Genomic DNA, 17,554 nt, shown 5'->3' with positions numbered 1-17,554 from the left:
CTGATGGGGCACGTGCTATGTCTGGAATTCATACTGGATTAATTGTCAGAGTTAGGTCAGTTGCTCCTTTAGTTCAATGGACACATTGTAGCATACATAGAGAGGCTCTTGCAGTTAAAGGTTTAGACGAGTGTCTCAAAAAAACTCTTGATGGAGCAGTTAAAATCGTCAACTTTATTAAAGCAAGGCCTAAAAACTCCAGACTGTTTGGTGTTTTGTGTGATGAAATGGGAAGTGAACACAAACAGCTTTTACTTCACTGTGATGTTCGTTGGCTGTCAAGAGGTAAAGTGTTATCAAGATTGTTTGAACTCCGTGATGAACTTAGGGTTTTCCTTATGGAAGGGGGTTATGATGGAAAACTTGCAAGTTCCTACTTAGAATTGGTGACCGATGAAAACTGGTTGAAACGATTGGCGTATTTGGCGGATATTTTTGGTGCCCTCAACGTTCTTAATTTAACTTTGCAAGGCAAACACATTCATAAGTTTTTTGTGCAAGACAAAGTTGATGCAATGATAATCAAGCTTCAACGATGGGCTCTAAAAGTAGAACAAGATTCCTTCAATGCATTTCCAGTCCAACATGATTTTCTTTAAACTAACGAAGTTAAAATTGATAAAGCAACAGCTAAAACTATACAAAATCACCTCAAATCTTTAGCTTCCAACCTCAGGTTATTTTTAATTATTTATTTTTCTTAATTACAAATTAATATTTTTAATAGGCATAATTGAAATCATTTTTACCCTGTTTTTAGAAACTATTTCCCTAAAATTGAAGAGGAAATGCAATGGATCAGAAATCCCTTTGAAGAAGATAACTTGAAAAAATTGAAAATATCTGCAAGTGAAGAAGATTCGTTTATTGAAATGTCATGTGATCATACTTTAAAATCGTATTTTAAAAGTACACAATTAGTGCCATTCTGGTTAAATGTTCGGAAAGACTATCCAGCAATTGCTAAAATTGCACTGAGAAACTTGATGGGCTTTTCCACAACTTATCTATGTCAACGTGCTTTTTCTACTTTAATTTATTTAAAAAATAAATATAGGAATGTTGAGAATGATTTAAGACTAAAACTAATAAGTTTTAATCCAGATATTGACTTTCTCGTGAAGAACAAGCAATGTCAAAAATCAGATTAAATTGTTTATCTTGTGATAAAGTTGAATTAAGTTTTTTTTTAATAAACAATTGTTTTTTTTTAAATTTTTAAAATGTTTTTTTCCTAATAACTATATATACATGTATATATGTATATAATTATAATATATATTATAATTTTATGAAAACGTATATGTATGCTATGGGTGGGCCTCAAATATTTTTTTACAAAATTAGTGGTCCGCGAAACTAAAAAGGTTGGGAACCGCTGCTCTAAATTGTTTAGTGAATTTTTTTTTTTGAAAATGTTGATATACGTAGGTAATTATAATTCAGACAATAAATAATTTGTATAAGATAAGATCTTATTTATACCAAAAGGAAGTCATTGAAATGGGCTTCCTTCAATAGTTCAAAAATTGTATGAATTTGAAATGGTCTTTAAGTATATTTATAAATATTCCAAAAACCAGATTTTGAACAACTATTATTTAAGAAAAAAAAGTAAAGTTGGAGCATGCTTTGTAAATCACCCTAGAATGAAAGTTATATTCAAATAGTGTGTTGTATTCTAAAAAGTAGACATTATTTTATATCTTTTTTTTATAATTATTAGAAATAAATACTACGAGTGCTTATATAATAATAATAAAAAATAAAAAATAAATTATTTTACTTAAGCTTACCAAATATAACTGAACAAATCGCCAATGAAGAGAATGGGGTTTTGCCTTTTTTACCGCTATATGAATAATTTTTTAACAAATCATCTTTAAATATTTTTGACATTATTCATTTTACCATTGCTTTTGTGTGTTTTCCTCCAATGTATGACAATTCTTTAACCTGCAATTTTAATTTGGAAGATACATAATATTGTTAATTATATAATTTTTATATTTCTGATATTGGTATATTACCAAATGTGTTCTGAAATGTTGATTCCCGCTTATGTTATCTTCAAATGTATTTAGGTCTACTACATCATCTACAGGAAATTGATAATTTGTCATCTCATTTTTTGAGGAATTTGTTTTATCAATTACTGGTTGATCTTCTAAATGAGATTGGATTGATTCTAGTCGCTCCAAAATAATTAATTGGTTGTTTTGTATATTTCGCATTTCAACTTTTAAAAATGCTACGTTTCGGTTCATATGTCGTTGAAATTCACTATCTATCACATACAAAAGTATAAAGTTATAAATTAAGTAAAAAAATATGAATATTATATATTATTCAATATTTAACTTATTTTTCAATACCTCTGGTAAAATATTCATTTGCCTTAGATAAGGACCCGTCAGTCGTTTGCTCTTTCTTAGATTTCAGTAACAGTGTTGCTAAAATATTAGCATATTATTAAACTATATAAATGATAAAAATATTTGATGACCTTAAATGTTATAATGATTACAATTAACTAAATTTATGAATTCAACATGAAAGTTAATTTGATTTACATTTTATTTAATTATTATTGTTTGAATACGTGGGTGTAGGTGGCGTACTTAACAGCAGTTCCCTTATATATATGTTTAAATTATTTTGCAGCTCAAATATAAGGTTTACACTGCCTAATATTTATATGTTGTTAAAAATCGCTGTGACGCTACCTGTGTCCAGTGCTTCTACTGAACGTAGTTTCTCGAAGCTTAAAATTATAAAAACAAGATTATAGTCAACAATGGCTGAGTCGAGATTGGAGGGACTTATGCACATTGCATGTGAATTGGATGTTCCAATTAATACAGACAATGTGATTAATAATTTTGCTAAAAACAGTAATAAACTATTAAAAATATTAACTTGATTTATTTATAAGCATTTTTGTACTACATATAATTTTTATTTTTAATATTTAGAGAAATACATAAGTATTTATTAAATATTTACTTAAAAATTACTGAAGCATACAAAAATACAATAACAACTTAGTACTTCATATTTAATATTATACATAGCAGCAGTTATTTGTTTATTTTTTTTTGTAGTATAGTATTTGTCAGTTGTCCTACCACCTACAACATAGGCAAAACATTAATTTCTGAACTATGTTTTTTATATTTACACATTTTTAAAATATTTTTATGTACAGTATAGTATAAAAAAAAAATGTTTCTTATACCTAAAATAAAATAAATAGTATAATATTAAATTATTATGCCTGTACTATCGAGCGTAGTGAGCAATATTTTTTTGGGTGGGTGGGTATAAAATAGGTTTTTGATTTTACCCCAGAAGTTTATAAATGAATCGGCGCCACTGGTAATAATCACACTTTCATATATTTAAAAATATATTATAATATAAAAAACTCATAATAACTTACAAATATTTTAATAAGTGCATATTGTTTAATTTCAATATTTTTCATTTGATGTCAACTTATTTTAGATAATATGAAATACCAAGTAGAACAGTCCTCAGCAGAACAATTATACCTGACATTTTTACAAAGGTCAAAAGTAAAGTTCAGATTTCATTAAATGAAGTTAGTCCCGTAACAATAACAACCGATATTTGGACATCAATGAACATAGACTCCTTCATTACATTAACTGCACACTTTTTTGATAATAACCTGAGAGATCTGAGAACTGTGGTTCTATTGTACAAAAAAATTGGAGTGTAACCATACCGGAATATATTTATCTGAATTTATGATCAAAGAACTTGAAGATTGGAATATTTTGTCCAAAGTAATTGCAATCATAACAGATGGTGGTGCTAACATTAAATTAGCAGTCAGGCTAATGAAAATTCAACACATTCCCTGCACTGTTCATAAATTAAATTTAATAGTCCAACAGTCACTAAATCAAATTTTAAAAAAATGTCGCAATATTGCAAGTCTGGGCAAATTAATGATAATTTTTAACTGAGTTAAGTTAAGTTAATGGAAAACATTTTAAAAAGTTTAAAGTTAATAGTTAATATAATTCTTTTTTTAACACAGTTAAGTTAAAAGTTATATGTACATTTTCAATTAACTTATTAACTTAAGTTGTTATTTTTTTTTTATATAATATCTATATAAATAATAAAAATCCTAAATATTATTGACCACAGGAAATAGCCAATAGCTTTTCTATACATAGGTGTTGAATTAATAGAATTATGTAATAAGTATGAAAAAAATACAAAATTGAAAATGCCGAAACAAATACAATCTTTTGATTTATTAACACACTAATACAGACAAGTAGACAACTGACAAGTATTATACATTTTTTTAAAATTATTAAATAAAAATAACATGGTATTTAAGAATGTACTCTGAATACTTTTTCAGGAAACTAAAAGTCTAAAACTGTTTGAGAATATAGCCAACTATATACTTCATTATATTTATTATTTAATTATTTATAAATTAACTTAACTCGAATTTGATTAAAAGTAACTCGTTATTTATTAAGTTTATATCAATTAAAATAAGTTAAGTTAAAAATTAAGTTTATGAAAATTAAATTTTAAAAAGTTAAGTTAAAAGTTAAAATTAACTTAACTTTTAACTTTTTAACGCGTTTATGCCCAGGCTTGCACTATTGTAGGCTTTTTTTAAGCGGTGTGAAGTGGGCAATAGGATGTTGGATGAAAAGCAAAAACAATTAGGAGTTACTCAAACACTAAAATTTAAGCAGGATATATGCACAAGATGGAATAGTACATTGTTCATGTTGGAAAGATTGGTAAAACTGAAAGAACCCCTTACGATTACATTTTTTTCTCTGACAGAAGCTCCGCTAAGTCTTGACCCCGATGAATGGAATGTAATAGAAGATATTATACCATTATTAAAACCATTCAACTCTTTAATAGTAGAGCAGTCTGCAGAGAGATATCCGATACTTGTCAAAGTTATACCCTTGATACGAGGTAATTATTTCAATACAGTATACACCTTTTAAACAAATAAGAATAACAAAAACTGTAGATAAATAATACTTCATTAACTGTAATTATATATAAGTTATTAATATACAACTAAAAATGCTTGATAACAAATTACATTTAATACCTTATATTACATGAATGTTTTAATGATTTTATAGGTTTACAAGGATCGTTGGTTTCAAAAATTCCCAAAACACATATTAGACAAGTCTTAAAAAAAATTTAATGGATAACATAACCAAACGTTTTGATTTGAAAAACAAACTCTGTCTTCATATTTTTCTAGAGCTACTTTTTTAGATCCGAGATTTAAAAAAGCAGCTTTTGAGAATTGAAGAAAACACCAATGAGGCTGAAAAGTGTATAATTTCAGAAGTTTCTGATATATTAAACACTATAAATGTTGATAATGGTAAATATATGTAATACCAAAAAAAAAAAAAAATTATAATTATAAATCATTAAAATCTTTATGTTCAGACAGTACCTATTTACTTTTAAGTTTAAAAAAAATCTAATAAATTTTATTACATTGGATTTAATTTGTTTCCATCAAATATTCTTATTTTGTTTTCTTTTAGAGCACACAAGTTATTATGAGGAGAATGTGGAAGAACAAGAAGACAATATATGGGAATTTTTACAATCGAAGGTGCCTAGAGTTCAATCTTCAAGCACATGCACTAACAAGCAGTGTTACTGCTTTGATGAGGCAATATTTAAATTCACCCCATAAAGACCTTAAGTCTAATATTTTTAATTACTGGAATCAACATAAATCCGTGTTGCATCTTAGTGACATTGTGCTTAAATATGCAATTATTCCGTCCCATCAGAACGGATTTTCTCTAAGGCTGGTCAAATTTTAAGTGCACGACGCAACAGGCTATTACCTGATAACTTAGATACTTTGATTTTTTTAAGCAAAATTATGTAAATTATTAGTATTAAGAAAACGTTATACATATAATGTTTAATATGTTGTCTATGTCTTGCATACTTACAATATGATTATATGAAACATTTTTGTTCAACAGAATTAATTTCGTAGTGTTAGCTTTAATATTAGAGTAAATTTAAAGGTAAGAATATTATCTAGGAAATTGCATTTGGTTTTATTGATATAATTTTAAAGTAAGTTATGCACATTTTAAAGTTGTTATATTTTACATGTATCTATAACTCACTTTAAAATGAAAATATCAATAAAAGTATATGACATGTCTTAGATAATATTCTTACCTTATTAAGTTTGATAATAGGTAAATACTAAGTTTACACTAATATTAAAGCTAACGTTACAAAATTAATTCTGTTGAAAGAAAGTATTCCATATTGTATGTATGGAGAGACAGGAACAACACATGTAACATTCTCTTAATATTGCTAATAACCTTTATATAGTTTGAGTTTGTTATCATAATTCATAGTACAGTTATCCATTAAATTTATTTTTAAAATTTGTCCAATATATGTTTTAAAAATTGTACCTTTTAAACCTATACAGTTAACCATTTAAATATTTATGTACTTATAAATTATTATTAAAATAAATATCCAATAATATCTCTTATGAACAATTTTATTATTTTTATCATAATATTTTAGTATGTAGTATGTACAGTGAATTTATTTAATATTTATTATACCAATGAACATGTAATTATTATTTATGACATGCATACATAATATATAATTAAATTAATAATATACAGTGTTTGATAAATTATAATGATACAAATACAATTTTTTTAATTTTAATTTTTGTTAAGAAAATCAACTTATAAATACTTATTATTTATAATTTAATATATAATAATATAATCCAAGTGTTATAAGTACTAAAAAATTAAATATTAAGTTTGTTGTTTGTTTAAATAATAAATCATAATATTAATAAATTTAAAATTATAACACCTGATGTTACATATGATAGTTAACATGGACTATCGATCATTATTCGATAGTACAAACTATTCGGTAGTGCCCATCACTAGACTCGACAATAAACTAATGCGACGCTCTAGCCGGCGGTGTTGGTCTAGTATCGTGTTTAGAATGAAATCACGCCCATGCGCAGTAGTCGGCCGCCGACTGTTTCTTATTCTGAATAGAGAATAGATGCAGGAAAATAAAATAAAAATTTGAAAAACCAAATCAACAGTTTCAAAAAACCATTATTTAAACCGACAAATTTTTAAAACCTTAACCAAAATCAGAATATATAGAAAACCGTTCTCAAAAACCGAAAGCGTAACCGTTAAAATTTTATACGGTTTCCATCCCTGAAATACCATCTAAACACAAGTACAACAAACTTTAAAAAAAAATTATATGAGTTTTATAAGTAAATTGCAACATTTTTGATTAATTAATATATAAGAATTAACTACTATATTAACATCTAAATATTGTTTTTTTTGAAACAAAAAGTAATATTATACAATATAAATTTAAACAAAATACTATTGTTTTCTATAAATTATATACCTAAAAAAAGCTACCAGAAAATTACAAAAACAATATGGTACATTGTACCTACATAACTTTGTTCTTTTTTTTTTAATTACAAACATTTTTGATACTAATAATTTTTTTAGCTATATTTTTAATTTACATAAAATATAGTTTAAATAAAAACTTAATTCTATAATACGTTATTAAGTGATAAACTGATAACTATTAAACATTTTACAATTTTAAAAATTTTGTACCTATGTTAATATTAACAGACTGAAAATAATAATGATAATTAACAGTAAAGCATATTTGTTAAAGCACTGTTCATGAGAACTATACCATTATTTTTTTTATTACCACATTATCTTCAAATTTACAATTTTCCCATACATCTGCTGTGTTTTGAATATAATTTATGCAGCATTTTATTCTATTTATTAAATGTTTCACAGGATATCTCTCATGTCTTAATTGCAATGATACAACTTTTGAACCTACCAAAAACCAGTCCAATGAACTCTTTACAACCCATGGGCATCCATTTTCATGACAATACTTCACAAAATCCAAATTTCCACTATATGCAGAGAGAGCACACATATTAGACTTCCACTGGCAGCCGTTTTGAAGTGCATATTTTAGACAATCCAAATTTCCATAACGTACAGCATACTTGGTTACATTTTCAGACATCAAACCACCATTCAAATGTGCATATTTTAAGCAGTCTACATTTCCGTAAATTGCTGCTTCCTTACATATATTTAATAAACCAAAAAAACATCCATGTTCATGCGCATATTTTAAAATACCAATTCTTCCATTACCTGCTGCATGAAGACAACTCCAATAAGGTAATTTCATTCCCATTTTATGGCCGTGTTTAAAACAATCAAAGTGTCCATGTTGTAAGGCATACATCATAGTATCATTTGAACCTTGCATTAAAAGTATACAACATTCTCTTACATCAATTCTTGGTGTATGCAATTCATTGTACTTATTCTTTTCGTATTCATTGCACCTCATATATGACAATTTGGTTAAACTGAATACATTGATATTGTTTGATTCTAAATCTTGATTTGACATTACCTATATATAAAAAAAAAAACTTGATTAACAATTATTGTAAACTTGCTATTTTTTTTTTTTATTTTTTTTTTTTAACTTATAATATTGAACGTTTATTAATTTATATAAATTATACCACTAATAAATATATATTTGGACACTGAAAAAGCCTATACAATTATATTTAGTTATTTAATAGATTTAAAATCAAGTTGATCAATACCCAATTTTTAAATTGTCTCAATAAGTTTTCTAATATTTATAGGACTATTTACCTTTGTCAAATATTAAAAACATATCGATTGTAATTTCAATACAAAATTATTGTATAATAACAGGAAAAAACTCTTAGGCAAATATATACTTAGATTTACTAGGGATATATGAAAATATGTACCAAACCAATTGATTTGATTAAATGGAATCAATTGTTCTCGCTCTCTCTTTATATTATATATATATATTAATCATATACTTTTAATACTCATACATTTTTAAATATTTATTAATACAATTTAACATTATTTAGAATATTTCTGATTGATGCATGATGCCATAATGTAAGATAAAATAGAGGAAGTTTTTGTTATTGTTCTTTTTTCATATGAAATAATGTAATATCTTAATATATTTTTGTAATTTTAGTTATTAATATTAGTTCATCTGTTAATTAATAAAACATAAATTTAACAATTTTCATAATACAAACTTAGATATCTAATTTATATAACAATTTTAAGTAATAGATTATGAAAATCAACAAAATTTATAGTATTTATGTACTGTATAAATACTATATAATTGTAACAAAAATAATATAAATTCATTTTTCAAGTAATATAAATGTTAGATAATCCAAATAAGGAATCTATTTAACTTTATCCAAGTTTTGGACAATAATAGGTACCCATTTTATTATTAAACCTTATGGCTATGTGAAGCAGTTTTAACACTATATTTGTAATTAAACATAAATAGACATACATGTTTCAAATATAATGCATTTTAATTATTAGGGCTGCAATCTTTGTAGATATTCTTTCTAGGGTATAGTTTTCTCTTGAAAATATAAATTTTAACTGAGAATTAATCGTAATAAACTCATTAGTATTTGTATTGTAAGAATCTCCCCAAAATGTAGACTGTAAGTAGGTAATAACAGACTGAACCAAACTATAATATGTTTTTATCTTTAATTTAGGTGATAAAATATTCGTCAGAATAATAACAATTTTGAATAACATTGTTTGTATGATTAATATGTTGTTCCATTTAAGTTGGTTATCAATATAAACACCTAGAGATTTTGATGGCAGTGTTGTATACTATCTACATGTAAATGCAAATGATATTGTTATAATTAAATGTTTATGTTACAGTAAATGATGTTTAACATCAAAATAACGTTATTTTCTAGTAAATAACAATAATTACCTAATTAGCTAGAGATTATCGTGGTTTAATATTTTTTTGGTTTGATTATCGATAATTTCCACACACGATGGAAAATGTTGTTATATAATGTTATCTTAATGGTATTAGTTACTAAGATAGCATTACAGCCGCAGTAGATAGAACTTCAGACTAAGATATGTAGTCTGTAACCTGTCAGTCGTACGGTACGCGTAGAATCGACATCGCCGTTATAACGTCATACTATTTTGTATGTTAAAATATTCGTATAACATTGTGTTCATATTCTTTAAGTTGTATTGACTTATTATTAATATAAAATTCAATATGGACGAACTTGAAATGAAAAACAAATTTAACAACATTATTTCTGATCTAGTTAAAAAAAAAACATAGTGATAATAACTCCTTTCTAACTGTTGATGAGTATGTATTTCCATTCCTGACATTGATAGAGCCCGTGGATCCCCACGCAATTTATTAGCAGTTATTGCTAATGTTGACAACGGCTTTTATAAATTATGTAAGTAAAATAAAATAAAAAATTTAAATTTATAGGTATTTATGTATTTATATTTGAATTAGGTACCGAAAATGGTTTTCTTAAACACAAGTATACGAGATCTCAACTTGTGCCATGCAAAGAAATGTTGCTTGATCTCAAAACTCTGGTTGAATCATCTAAAGAAAAAGAGATAACACTTCGAGAAGCAGCAGGATGTAGTAGTCTTATGGGCACACAAGGCTATCAAAGATGTCACTGTAAAATGAAGTGTAAAACAAATAAATGCACCTGTCGATTAGTAGGAAAATTATGCAATTCAAAATGTCACAGTTCATTGTCATGTGAAAATAAATAATAATATAACAATTTAAATACAAATAACATGATTAACTAATATTGTTTGGAATTAACGTAAATCCTTAGTTATTAACGTTATAAGCCTTGTAAAATATTTATTATTATCTATTAACGTTAATTGCTAGTTAATAACGTAAATATAAATTTAACATCTTTTACTGTGACATTTATATATAATAAATGTAATAAAAATTCTTACTTTGTTTTAAACCAAAACACCTCATAGAGGAATGAAGATTGTCAATTAAAGTTCTCATTTAAAGTTGAAAAGTATTTTTCATATTGACAAAAAAAAATTTCAAATATATTTTTTGTATTTATGGAACACAATAAAATATGGTCATTCTCCTTCAATTTGCCTTTTCAGCAAATTAGTAGCACTGTGAAATAGTTTCAATGTCTGAATCTAAATGTATCTTGTATAATATAGATAAATATTAAATAGTAACAGTGTACATTGTAAGAGTAACTTAAATGAAGTTACAAGTTACTGTAACAAAATTACTTTTAAAGTATTTAATGGTAATTTAAATATAGATTACAATTAGCAATTTATACGTAATTAAGTAATTAGTTATTTAAATTACCCACACCCCCCACCACCAATAAATATGTTCTAGATCCGCATACATACTTTTTTTCATTTAATTTTATCAAAAACTATTGATATATTATGAGTATTATATGAATATAATATTATATGTGTATATTATAACATAATATCATATAAGTATTTAGTATTTTTATTTATGAATTAAGTATTCTTGACTGTGATTTCTTATAGCTATTCTTATTGCCTATATAACATAATAAATGTTACATTAAAAAAGTAACTTCCCCAACACTGAATAGTAATAAGATTCTGTAGATAACATACGATAATATATAGTATTTGTAGATAGTACACAACACTAGCATTTATTGTGTAGATATTGCTACATATTATGATTATTTATAAGACTTATTGATACACTATAATCTGCAACGACATTGTAATTTGTACCATCTAATATTAAGGTGTACTAAGGTGTACAGACTAAAATTCAAATAAAGGATTTTTCAATACTTAATAATTCAGAGTTATTTAACTATCTTTTAGAAAATGATAAACTTTTTTTAGCTTTGCAATAAAGATCATCAATGGATTTATAACTCGAAAAACAGATAATTTTACAATTAATATTGAGATTTAGTAATCCATTTATAAATTATATCAGCATGAATCTTAAATTTTGCATTGTGAAACACCAACGATATTTCAATCTTATCACTTAAAAATTGTTTTCTATATTCACAATTTTAACTATATTTAAAAAATATTATTTAAATAAATTTAATAGAATTCTTCATACACCACATTACTCAAGTTTATTATTATATTTTGGTTCATGGAATTAAAAATTTTCAATCAATGAATATACGCAAAACTTAATTATAATTAATTATATTATCTTAAATATATCCTACAAAAATACTATAATTTTAAAAACTGTTGCTTCAAACAGATATGATGCTTTAATAAGCATTGAATGAAAAATTAATTTAATTACTAATTCCATAAATATTGCACTATGCTAAAGTTTACAAAATAACAATAATTTTTTTAAGTACATATATGTAGTTAAATATTTTATGATAACCATAGCCAAACATTTATCAATTTGAAGGATATTGATACTGATTTGTTACAATTATTACTGATTATTTTTAGCATGTAACACTTTTATCCGTTTTCAATTTATTTATCAATTTTACATGTTATTAAATATTTCAAACGATAAAGTTTAAAAATGTATTTTCAATAAACACATAACAATTTTCAACAGTCTCTCATGTATGAAACTTTCACTTTAGTGCCACTTAATATTTTATTGTAATAATTATAACTGTCAATTCCTTTTTAATGTTTTTATTGAAATCACTTCATATTTTTAAAAGAATATTCTATACTATATTTGCTAAATAACATTATATAATACCAGTTACATCATATCAATATAATGTGCAACAATGTTACACTAATTTGTTTGAAGAATGATTAATAATTATGAAGGTACAAAAATAAGGCTAGCATTCTAGGTTTTACAGCTAATTTTATTGCGTGAAAATATTATAAGTAAATAAGTTTTTACTTGAGTCTTGAATTTTCAAAATTATGTTAAAAATAATTTTAAAAAATTGATCAAATATGGTCAAAAAATCTATATAATTTTTGTGTGGACATCAAATTATTCTTAAGAGTTTCTACCATATCGTGAAATAATGTTTTACATTCATTTTATTGTTCAAAAGTAATCAATAGATAGAATAGTCCAGAACAACATGGGTGTTTTAATAACTGTTTAAGTACTGAAAACAAGTAGGTATTCCATTAATAAATTACTACATTACTATTATATTGAATGCATGCAATATTTTTGACAAAATACTTAAGTAATATTATATGAGTACACAATTGGTTTTTAAATTAAACGATGGTCAAAATTATATTCACAGAAAGCGTACAAAAGTGTAAAAAAAAAACAGTTTGATAATGATTTCTCAGGAACTCTTGAGTACAGAAGTACTAAAGACTGATATATTGACAAATAAAAGCCACCAGATTATCAATAGGTAGAACAATTTAAACATTTCTAAAAACATCAGTTAAAAAAGTTAAAAGTTTAGATAAATAATAGTGTTGTTTTAAAAGAAAACAATAACTGTTATAATACTATGAAGTAAAAATGGTTTAAAAATTAAATTAAAAATCTAAAAGCAAGTAATTCCTATGTATAAGAATTGTTGCAACAAATTATCTGAAGTTTAACTAAGGTATATGACAAAGTATAATGACAACTTATAAGTAGATAATTTTGTTCGGTTTATGTGCCTTTCAGGGTCCACTTTCATCAAAATTTGATAGGCATTATATAGGTACCTATTAGTGTTATATCATCTCTTATGATTAACTAAATCACCTAAAAAATGAATGTATTCAACTCTATTTGGCAGGTAATGTGATCCTTTCCCCCCATCGCATTTGGTGTTAGGGCAATAAAGCGTACGTACCTCAGAGTCACTGCCATTGGTAGCCATATTGATCGTTGATCTAAAAAACAATTTCTGTTAGTCAATTTTACAAAAGAAAAACCAAAACGTACGCGTATCTACATCTACTAGTTATTTTAGATGATGTGCGGTAACTCCCGCTTACTTACCGTCACTTCATACGAAGACTAATACCGAGGAGAATGTCGCATAGTCTCAATATAATTCGGAAAAGTTATGTAACAACAATCGTGGAATGTAGACGTGCAACAACAACAAATAAATGATTATAATCGGTAAGCTGTTAAAATTTTTTAAATTTGTGAATTGTTAAAATAGCAAAACAATGTGGACAGTGAGATATGATTGTCCAGGCCGCGTTATTGAATTTTTCACCTTTTTTGTGTCATCGTCCATCAGTGTCAAACCACGAAAAATCGAAAAATACAATCACTTACTATAAATTATATATCATTTAAAGTATTTAATACAAATAACACAATGGTATAAGATTATCAGCCTATTATGTTAATAAATAATTATTACTATTATACAAAACGATTTTAACAGTCCTTATTTCCTTATCAAAGCAGTTTTTTGTTTTTCCATCATCAGCATTCACCAACCGGCAATCGACCATAACCACAGCCCGCGTCAATAACTGCAAGACCACAATAGCCTCTTTTCGCCACCAGATTGCAGTTTAATAACTAGAAAATCGATTAAATAATACAATACATTAATATTAATATAATGGAATTCATCCCACCGAACAAAATATTAAATTAGGTACCTACTAATAATCAAAAGCAAAACTATAAAAAAAAAAAATTATTTTGTCGTGTTAGTAGCGTTAAGGTCGGCGACACCACTGCAACGGTAACGGTCGGTGGCGGTGGTGGTGGCGGTTACGGCATAATGAAGCCGGACTCAATTTTACCGCCACCGCGGCGGCGCCACCAAGACAAAAGAATTTTACCGCCACCGCTGCAGAGTGTGGCGACCTTTTTTTTTTATATATTTTAATAAGCCACAACAACATAGATTATTGGCTTTTGTTATACATAATGGGGTAATATAAATATATGTTTAGATAAAAAGTGTTACATTTTATACATATATAGAAAGGCAGTGGGAGAGTTCTACAGGCGACGTTTATGCGTCAGCTTAATGTGTAAAGTTATACTTATTAGTATAAAATTATACCACAGATTATATAAAACCAGATGGTGCACGGTGCACTTCTTCGATTTACTGATAACACGAACCTACCTCAAATCAGTAGGGTCACATACGAGAAATAAATTAATGTACCACAACTTTTACCATAATTTTTAATTATTGTATCAAATAATATTTAATACATAATAATATAATATTATATGTACCTTGAGGGTCAATGGCTCAATGCTAATGGAATCCCAAAAATCATATAAAATTTTGCGTATCTTTAATTCAATATATGGATTAGTCTCTTATAATCTTGGGGCTTATGTTTATCAAATCTACTTGTATTTTTTAAAACTTTTAACAGGTATTCATTATTCATGTTAAGCACACAAATACTTCCCCAACATTTTTTGAGAAGTGTTTTTTAAATATTTAAAATATTTTTTTGTACATATTATTCCAGAATACTAAATTTGTTTTCTCTTTTTCGATATTTTTATTTACATTTCAAGAAATAGTGACCCTGTTACACAATTTAAAAATATTTTACTGTGTACATCACAAAGACAAGGAGGAAATACATTATTTTTAAAATAAAAACAAATGTTGGTCTGTGGCAGGAGTGTAAGCTCACTTATTATAATGTTCTTCACTAGCTCAATACACAAAAGATAAATAAATAAAAAAACTTATAGGTAGAGAATATTAAAACCAGATTCCGTAAAAGAAGCCCGATTTTAAATTTTACGTCCAAAAAATAATTTGAAAAGCTAACTAAACGGGCATGGTTTAACATGAAATTTAATGTTATACTAAGTTTTACAGATGTTAAAAATCGGGTATCTTACAGAATCAGATATGAAAAATAATGAAAAAATAATGAAGATTAAATAAAAAAGTTTAATAAATAAAAAAATTCACACTCAGCATACCGGGTACGTTGAGCAATGAGCAGCAAAACAATAACAGTAATTCGGTACTATATATTTAAATATATATTTATAATTAATATAATCTGTGGTACAACGGCTGAACAGTGTCAAAAAAGTCAGTGATGTGTAGTTAATAAACAATAATTTCTTATAAAGCCTTATTTTCCCTATCCGTGGTGACACTGATTTGAGGTAGGTTTGGATTTTTCGCATTTTTGAGAATTACATGGTCCGAATAGGGAGTGCACCATCTGGTTTTATATAATCTGTGATTATACTATAATCTGCCATCTGAGACACGAAAACGTCGAAAACTGTCCCCTGAGTACCGCGACCCGCACTGCTTAACCCACCAGTTAACCATGGGCTCTCAATATGTACCGTCTATGGCACGGTGCGCGCTGTGCCGTTTACTGCACAGGTGTTTGCACAATGTTTTAAAACAAAAACAGCAATTATTTTAACTCCATTCTAAACTACTAAGGCAAAACAACCGCTTGGTTCATGACTGCAAGAGACAATTTTCATGTCACGGACCATAACGTTTATTACTGTTAAACGAAAATGTCAAAATACATTAATTTTGTGGTGTATACAAAATTCTAATATTATCAATTTTCCTCAGTTTATTTTTGTTTCACCAAGTAATTTTGAAAACTACTGAGAATTTTAAATGTTGACCTCCAACTAGATTTAATTTCCCATCAAACAAGATACTGAAACTGAAAACTGAAACATTATTTAAACTACTTATTGTGTTCACGGACACAAAATATTAAAATTAAATAACACACGTCATCCTTAAAAACAATTCATTCACTATCGCTTTACTCAGTATCTAAAATCATAACGTTTTGATTTACAATCATTATGACTTTTGAGGTTTTCAAAATACCTCGTAAATTGTTCACCATTTCATATTATTATTTTGATTTTGACAGAAATAACAGAATCATTTTTATGAGCGTCCAAAAATCAAATGTTAACAAAATTGTTTATTTAAACCAGTGACTCCCAATCATTTTAGATTTTCAATAATTGAATATCCCCCCCTTAAATGTACTAAATATATTAATTATACATTTATAATATAAAATTTGTTATTAAATAATTACAGAAAAATTTAATTTAATAAAATTATATCTGACTCATTGGATGTCAGAATCAGTTTTAAATCTCCCTTTTCAGATATTTCCAACCGCAATTTCTTGATTTTGTCAGAAGTTGTTAAACCACGTTAAATCTTAAACTATCGTAAGCCACAATCGTCTACCTTAGCGCCTTCCTAAGTAAAACGCCCCCTCAAAACTAAAAAAAAATCACAAAGGGTGATGGTACAGCCAGTGGCGTAGCCAGGATTTTTTTAGAGGGGGGGGGGGGTTGTAATAAAATGTAACTTGTGGAGGATTTCACACTTCCTGAAATGTACACATAAATTGTTTAATTAAATTATAATATACGTTTAACTTTTAAATATTTATTTAAAATAATTTTTTCTTTTTTTACAAATACATTTAAAATAATATATTAAACAAAAAAAATAGTATTTAATAACATATTATGTTTTATAATAGTCTAATGCGGCGTCCTGTTACTTTTACATCAC

The 17,554-nt window shown here is 26.3% G+C and overlaps 1 protein-coding gene and 1 pseudogene across 2 annotated transcripts; one reads left to right on the top strand and one right to left on the bottom strand.

The window, feature by feature from the left end:
• Nucleotides 1-4,697: 4,697 nt before the first annotated feature.
• LOC149060995 (E3 SUMO-protein ligase ZBED1-like) lies at nt 4,698-5,944 on the top strand (annotated as a pseudogene).
• Nucleotides 5,945-7,754: 1,810 nt separating this feature from the next.
• Nucleotides 7,755-14,772, bottom strand: LOC149060994 (uncharacterized). 2 transcript variants are annotated; one of them, XM_089216784.1, is made up of 4 exons: nt 14,640-14,772; nt 14,017-14,556; nt 13,868-13,907; nt 7,755-8,562 (listed from the first exon to the last, which is right to left on the bottom strand). In XM_089216784.1, exons 3-4 carry the CDS (start codon nt 13,892-13,894, stop codon nt 7,801-7,803), a joined length of 789 nt encoding a protein of 262 aa, XP_089072910.1. In that variant the 5' UTR covers nt 13,895-13,907; nt 14,017-14,556; nt 14,640-14,772; the 3' UTR covers nt 7,755-7,800. The 2 variants fall into 2 exon arrangements, with proteins under 2 accessions (XP_089072910.1, XP_089072911.1); XM_089216785.1 differs by having other exon boundaries at nt 14,017-14,688.
• Nucleotides 14,773-17,554: the final 2,782 nt, after the last annotated feature.

The sequence above is a fragment of the Diuraphis noxia genome, unplaced genomic scaffold (genome assembly GCF_037042655.1).
Source record: "Diuraphis noxia isolate RWA-SAM2 unplaced genomic scaffold, SU_Dnox_SAM2 contig0001, whole genome shotgun sequence".
NCBI classification, from domain to species: Eukaryota; Metazoa; Arthropoda; class Insecta; order Hemiptera; family Aphididae; genus Diuraphis; species Diuraphis noxia.
This window is presented reverse-complemented; position numbering and strand designations above follow the sequence as displayed.